The sequence below is a fragment of the Apium graveolens genome, chromosome 3 (genome assembly GCF_009905375.1).
Source record: "Apium graveolens cultivar Ventura chromosome 3, ASM990537v1, whole genome shotgun sequence".
In the NCBI taxonomy this organism is placed as follows: Eukaryota; Viridiplantae; Streptophyta; class Magnoliopsida; order Apiales; family Apiaceae; genus Apium; species Apium graveolens.
Window position 1 is genome coordinate 280344605 of NC_133649.1, and position 8073 is coordinate 280352677.

The 8073-nt window shown below is 30.0% G+C and overlaps 1 protein-coding gene across 1 annotated transcript; it reads left to right on the forward strand.

The window, feature by feature from the left end:
- Positions 1-5850: 5850 nt before the first annotated feature.
- LOC141715078 (uncharacterized) lies at positions 5851-7670 on the forward strand. Its single transcript, XM_074518563.1, has 4 exons — positions 5851-6190; positions 6658-6723; positions 7011-7085; positions 7479-7670. Exons 1-4 carry the CDS (start codon positions 5882-5884, stop codon positions 7668-7670), a joined length of 642 nt encoding a protein of 213 aa, XP_074374664.1. The 5' UTR covers positions 5851-5881.
- Positions 7671-8073: the final 403 nt, after the last annotated feature.

Here is an 8073-nt window from a genome sequence, read left to right on the forward strand (position 1 = left end):
AGCTTAATTTGTTTTTGCCATGCAAGTAAATTCAATTTAGTAGTAAATATAGAGTAGTGATTTATTTTGGGAGGAAATCTTTTAAGTGAATTTTGGTTAGTAGAGTGTATAGGTTGTTTAGGCATAATTACTGAGTTTTATAGAGTCATTATGGTTTCTTGGGGATATGAAAAGCTATTAGATTCATTTGGGAAGTCTAAACGGTTGCTTGGGAACATATACTGAGTTATAGGGCTTTTATGTCACTTCTAGGGGGTTCTTAATCAGTCTTATATATGTATCAGTCCATTGCATGCGATTTGGTACATATTTTTCTAGATTCATTATCCAGAAGAGAGGGTAAGTATTATTAGGATTTTTGCTAGTCTTCAAAATGGAGGAGGAGAATGTTAATGTCAATGCAAGATGGTTGATTCCTGGTAAAGGGGTAGTTAAGTGCAATGTCCATAGCTTCTTTTCTCATGAAACATTGTCGAATGGTCGCCATTCGGGGATTGGAAAGGTGTTTAGAGATGGGGTTGAAGTGATTTTACACATGACTGCAGGATCCTTGAGTTTTGAGGATCAAAGAGAGAATGAATTTCATGCTTTGCTGGAAGGGTTAAAGGAAGCTTATTACAAGGGTTTCAAAAAAATATTTTGGAAACAGATCATGTTGATGCATATTGGGAGTTGTTCAACTCTACAGTGCTTGGTGGTCGTCCTCAGGACGCTCATATCATGTGGAAGTTAAATATGCGTAATGCGGACAAGAACTACAAGTGTGAGTTGAGGCTGGTGGATTAGGAAACTAATGTTTTGGCTTCTTATCTGGCTGAATATGGGGATCACCACCGGGAACAGATGGTTATTGTTGAGGAAGATTTTGGAAGAGTATAAGAATTTGGTATCTTGTTATGGGTTTGGGCAGTATTGAACCTAGATTCAGAGTTGTAAGGCAGAGGGAAGTTGAACCAGCTGTTATGGCTTATGAGGTTTTTGATCCTCAAGAAAATGATCTTCAGGAGGGTGGAGAGAACAATAAGTTTCAAGTTTTGGACTTGCATGGCATTGGTGCTGAGGCTGGTGTTGCTACAGAAGGTAATGAAGAGGAACTGAACATTGCATATTTGGAGGTGGTTATTGGTCTCCCGGCAGCGGCTGCCGGTATTGAAGGGCTTGGGGGAGTGCAGGCTGAAGACATGGCAATGGAGCAGTGAAGAAGCTGGGTCAGGAAGATGAAGAGGTGGAGCTTCGAGGAATTGTTTGGGTTTCCAAGCAATTGTTGTTTTAGTTTTATTATTTAGTTATATTTTATTTGGGTTAAGTATTTATTTTGGATCAATCTAGTTGTGATGATTTTCGTGTTAGCCCATTTTCCAGCTGGATTTATGTAAGGCTTAGACCTATTTGGGATTTGCCCTTTAATCTATTTTCATTGTGTTGTTCAAAGAAAAAGATAATACCAAACGCAGCGTGTTAAGAAAATACATTTGATAACGGGTGCCCTTAATGATATTGTTTAAATGATAATAAATGCTACGGTCAAGAAAATTGTTAGATGTATGTACAAAGGAACATTCTACGTGTTTAGAAAATTGTTTGATATATGTAGAATAGGCTGTGGCGCTGTGTTGGTAACTCCATTTTGGGAAATGCCATTTTGGGAATCGTCTTAAAAGCATCTCCAACCATCACACCTAAAATGGTTAGTCAAATCAGGATTATCTAAAATTTTATTGAACTTGTAAGGCATGCACTGTAGTGGTATTAGATATAATCATTAGTTATATTCAAAAATATTATTTTATTCCTATTTTTCAAATTTATATGTATATATATATAAACTTTAAATAATAAAATAAATTTAGTTAATACTTAATTCAATACATGAAAATAATATAATTGTAATTTTATAATTATTACAACTGAAAATATAATAACATATAAATATAACATAAATATATTTAATAAAAAGTTACTAATATATATTGTATTATATATATTATTTGTTAAAAATAATTAATAAATTTTGTTAATAAGAAAACAATATTTTCACACTTAATACTATATAAATAAAAAATATTATATATAAAATAATAATTTTAATATTTATGTATTAAATATTATATAAATATATGTATGTATTAATGTGTATGTAATAATGTGTTGATTTAGGTTTAAACATGAATTAAATATGACGTGGAAGATATAGCTAAGCCTACAGATTCAAGAAGACGGGATAAACGATATCTAAAGTTTTTGTTGGTTGGAGTGCTCTTTTTTTACCTGATATCTATATTTTGTTGGTTGGAGTGCTCTTTTTTTACCTAATATTTATATTATGCTCGCTGAGTTTGGAATAAGATTAATATGTTAGTGTTAAAGTAGCTGCATTAAACTTGTTAAAAGACAAGCTAGAGGCAAAAAAAATACCATCAAATTTCAACCAATTTAGAGATCTAGTATGAGATATTGGAGTCCACCATCACAAGGCTGGGTAAAAGTGAATATAGATGCTGCAATTTTCTCGAAGGTTGGAAGTGTTATTCGAAATGATGTTGGACAGTTCTTACTGGCGAGATGCAGGAGAATGAAGGGGATAATGAAGTCATGAGAAGCTGAGGCCTTAAAACTAAAGGATCCTGTGTCAAAGAGTTGAGCATTTTTGAAACTGAGACAAAGTTATTGGTTGAGGATGTAATGGAGTAAAAGCAATGTCTTATTTTCATACGATTGTAGAGATTGTATGATTGTAAATATTTTGATAATGTGTTGTGTGATAGCTCATTATTTGTTAGTAAGAGTCTCTTATTCTATATTTTCTTGTAGGAATGGATATTGTTTAGGATTCTATTTAAGAAATATAAATATTTTGTTAGAAGTGATAATGATTAAGTATATAAGAAGTGTGGGTATCTAATTAATTAATAATAGCTTAAATCACGCAGGTTACTTTCATCCTATTATTAATTAGATTTTAATATTTCATTTTTAAAAGGTCATGCCAGTAAAAACATTCTAATTTCCTGTTTAATATTCTTATATATATAGATTTATATTTTTTCTTATTAAAAAAGTTCTTTTTATAATTAAAAATTTTATGCTACCAGTGTATTTATTAAAACTTATGTATGTAAGTTTTTGGTATTATAGTAAAATTTAGCTTAACATACTTGTTAATATTTTTTTCTTTTATTTTTAAAATTAGTAAATTATATAGAGTTTTTTTAAGTATATGAGATAATATGAAAATTTAACAAAAAAGAGAGGGGAGATACTATATTTATATAATTATTCTTTCTTTGTCGGTTTGTGTGCAAGGGTGTAGTCTAATAATTTTAAATTAGTATTCTAAGCAAATAATTTAATAATTATTTTGACCCCTCCGATCAAACCATCTAAACTCCTCTACTCCAAATAAAGTTAACTATAACATTGTACTATTATATATTGGTAAAATTGATGAACTAGCTTATGTAAAGTATTTATTAAACAAATACGAGGAAGTCCCATTTTTATTTGGAAAAAAAATCTTTATTTCTAATAATTCTACCATGTATGTAAAATTTGTAATTTTCGGATATTTAAATTTATTTTCTCCAACAAATATAGTTAGTGTGCATGTTTTTATTTTATATAGCAATTAATAGTAGTAGAAGAATATTAAATTTTATCGTTGAAAATACCAAAATAAATTATTATATAAATGATGGCCCACTAAATAAAAAGTATTGAAAATCAATTAAGGGTAAAAACAGGATATAGTAAATCATTTTTCAATAATTATTCTTGTACAACTCAGGATAAAAATTTATTTGATATCTTCATTTTGACATTTGTGTGATTGCATCCTCATTTTAACTTTTTACTGAGAACCTCTCAGATAGCAAGTTAAGTGCACAAACCAGCACTATTGATTGAATAAAACAAAATAGGACCCCACAAAATCATAAGAAATATATTTTTTTAACAGGATATTCTTACCCTTACAAATATAGATAAAGATATCCAAAACACTCAAACGATTGCAGATTTCAAATGCAGATTGTTTTGAAATATAGAGGGAGTTGTTAAGAATTGACTGGGAATGGGAATATATTGTTTTATGAATTTTTTATCAATTTTAATTTTATGAATCTTTTATTTTTGACAACCTTTTTTCACATAATTATATATTCTAAATTATCCTACTACATATTCAAAAATGGAGAACTATATTGTAAAAAATTTCTGTAATATTATCTTAAATCATAAAATAATATACAATAAGATTTAAAGTTGTTATTAATAAAATCCTTTTCAATCAAAGTATAATTTGTACATATAAATTCGTATAAAAAATAGTATGCAATACAAGATAACATTTCAAAATATATCTCACAACTAAATTTATTCTTTTTGTTTTGTTATTGTTAAAAACACACAAAATGGAAAAAATATATGCTAAATAACTCGATAAATATTTTATTTTTTATGATTAAAATTTAAATATCAAGAGCTAAATATTTAATTTGAGATACTTTAAAATTTTTACTAAGCATCAAAAAAGCAAATTGTAATTAAACTATAGCTAAAAAATATTGTAGGCAAATGACCTGTCAATATTATCATTCTATCTAAACTTATAGCTCTTAAGCTATTTTGTTTCTTATTACCATTGCCATCATATTTTTTTTCTATAAAGCAACTATGAACTAGAATTCTTATTAATTATTAACAATGATTGTTTCATTTTTCAAATATATAATTGTAATTTACAAAAAAATATTGATTAAATATCATAATTTTATATTAGAATATAATAATTTTATGACTAATTAAAAATTTGAATTCTAAAATTTCACATTTTAGTTAAATATTCGAACAACTTTAATATTCAAATACCTTGGAAGACTAACTAACATATTTGAATTCTAAAATCTCACATTTCAGTTAAATAAAAGATTTAAAAATTCAAAAAAATTTAATATGCAAATATAGTTATAGCCGGACAAACATATATTTGATTCTCCACCAATCAATTATTTGTTTTTTTGAAAAAGGATTATGGTTAAGTCATTTAGATTTTAAATTTCCTTTGATATTACTTAAATTGCTTATATTTTGTGAATCTAAATTAACATATCTGGTAAATAGTCATGTTGTCCGCTCAAGTTTTTTATTGTTCTAATCACATAATATAATTTCGCAGCACACCTAGTCTTAAAAAAAGGCGGGAATAAATATACCGGAGAAAAGTAACTGCTAACACTCCCGGGAATAATATGTGGGTATCTGGCTAACTAACACCTGTTGGCCAAGCTAATCCTATCAATGTGCGATAAAATTTACGAACATGTGAAAAAATTATTTGTGATATGAAAGTCCTTATGCACTTAAAAAAATCTTTAGTACTAGTAATTCATTTATAATGTTGGTAAAATTATAAGTTTCATAATTTATTAAATTTCTTGAGTAATTAATTGATAAGACAAATACATTATTTGTGCAAGTTTTTAGTTTATTATATAGTAATTAGTAAAAAAATAATTTTAGTTAAAAATACCAAAAAAATATTATTTAAATGATGATCCACTAAATAAAAAATATTGCAAATCAATCAAGGGTAAAAGGAGGGTGCAGTACATAATTTTTCATTTTTTAATAATTATGCTTGAACAGATTTTTTTGAAAAAGAAATACCATAAAATCAGGATTAAATTTGCTTGGTATCCTCATTTTTAACTTTTACATCCTCATTTTAACTTTTTACTGAAACCTTTCCGGAACCCGTGCACAACACTTAACCCATATATATAGATAAAGATCCCTGAAACACTCAGACTGGCAGCTTGTTTTGAAATTAAGAAAGGAAGAGGGGCAGGAGAGAGGGAGGGGGGAGAGAGAGAGAGAGAGAGAGATGAGAATCAGGAACAGCAAGGTGATAACCACTGACAAGGAGCACCATGTGGCAGAAATTTTACTAAATCTTCCTGTGTTGATATCTCGTCCCACTCCTGGGATTGCTACACTACTGTTATCCAGTCCCTTTCCTAGGATTGCTAAACTTCTGTCCTCTCCCAGCTGGGGCTCTAAGAGAAGAAGATCCGCTGTCTATGTTGATACAGACGTTATCGTCAACCGGCCAGCCACCACTCCTCGTATCATCGCCTCACACTCTCCTCAAAGCTTAACAAAACCACGCTGCAGTTTTGCTTCCAAAATTAAGGTATGCATATATCTCTACTTTGTCAATCTATGTTGTTTATGTTTTAATTTGTCCCTTCTACACACACTTGTATGCATATATCTTTCTTTCTGTGTCTTCTATGTTCTAAAGTTTCATTTTGTCTCATTGTAGACACACGCACACTTGTATGATTTCATTACATGTATACGTACACGTGTATAGTTATTTTTGTGATTTTGGGTTTTGTTCTCGAAATCAGGATTTTAAGGAGCCATGACTAAAAGGCAATTCCCTGGTTTAAGGAGTTTTTAGATTTTTTTGTCAGGCACCCATCGTGTATATGTAAAAAAAAGATCCCTTCACCCACGCTTTAGGATCCTTGCTCTCTAGAACCCTTGCTCTCGTGAAAGAGCAAGGGAGATATCACTATATTTATGTTTCTGTTTTATGTTTAAAATGTACAATTCTTGTGTAAAATAATTAATTTATTTGTTGGCCTTCTTTAGCGGACCAAGCAAGAGTTGTTGAACAAGGTTGATATGTTAACAGAATGCGGAGATACGCTAAAAATGGTGAGTACCATATTTATTTTATTTTCTGTTTGGGTTTTAAATTATTGGGTCTTTTTAATATGTGCTCAAGTGTAGATACAAATATCAATGAATTTATAACTTTTTTATTGGGGGAACTGTTGTCTATAGGGGAAGAGGGTCCATTATATTTATTATTAGAAAGCTAATTAAAATGATCCAAACTTGCTGCGTTTATTAGGTGTCATTGGGCACATATTAAAAATCCGTTAATGTTAATTGCTGGTTAGTCAATAATAATTAACTTTATACTTAATCAAATGTTGCAGGAGGTACGTAAGGTCAACCAATACTTCGACAAGCTCTTGACCAAGCGCTCAATTCTCAATGCTGTGAAACATCAGGTTCCATCATTTTATTCAATTCTTATGATGCAAAGATTTTCGTTATTAAAATTTAAATGTTTAACTCAACAATTATCTTGGCAGAAATAATGTTATGTTTAGTTGTGTAATGATACTGATAGTGAGATTCATGCAATTATGCTATTATGTAATGTTTAGTGTGAATTTAAAGAGGTAAATGACGATTTGTCTAGTGTGTGTTAATGTGCACACTCTACTAATGATTTTTGTTGAGTTGTATGATTTTTATTTGATAAAGATTTTTGCACATAAGGGAAACATTATAATTATTGAAAAGTAACCAATCAAAATTTGTAACACAACTTCTTAAGTTTTCACAAACACAAAAACCCTGTTCAAAAGTACTAAAAATTTGATTCTTGTTTTTTACAGCTGAAGAAGTGTCACATTGAAGAGGGGAAGACCAAGATTGGTAAAGGTTCGAGGAAATGTGAGAGTGATTCTGCAACTGGTTTTCCTTCTCAGCAAGACATGTCAGTCATGTACCCAGTGACACAAAGTTGTCAAGCTTTGCCACCAAAAGACAGTAACCATGGTGGAAATCCAGGCCTAAATATGAGCTGATGGGCTTGCTAGTGGCAGGGAAATGGACCCTTCTTCCTGGCCTCCTGTATATGAATTTGAAGGAAGAATTGGCGTTGGTCAAGTCAACAAAAGCCAAGAAAAAGAAGGATGATTGAGACCAAGTAATGTGGTAGGAAGAGCCCGGCCCATCCCAGCAGGTCCAAGCCAAGTCTCATATACTTGCTTCAAGTTTTTTTTTCTATTTTAAACTTTTTTTAAAATTTTTGCCAGGTTTTTACCGGTAATCTATACTCTTTATTTATTTTTTTTGAAAATTTGGTAACCTTTACTTCGTACATATCTAAATAGCATACCTGTCAGATGGGAATATGTTGTTTAGGTAGTATATGAAAGAGTTTAACCAAATATGATGTAAGAGAGGTTATAGATGTTTTTGCTTTCT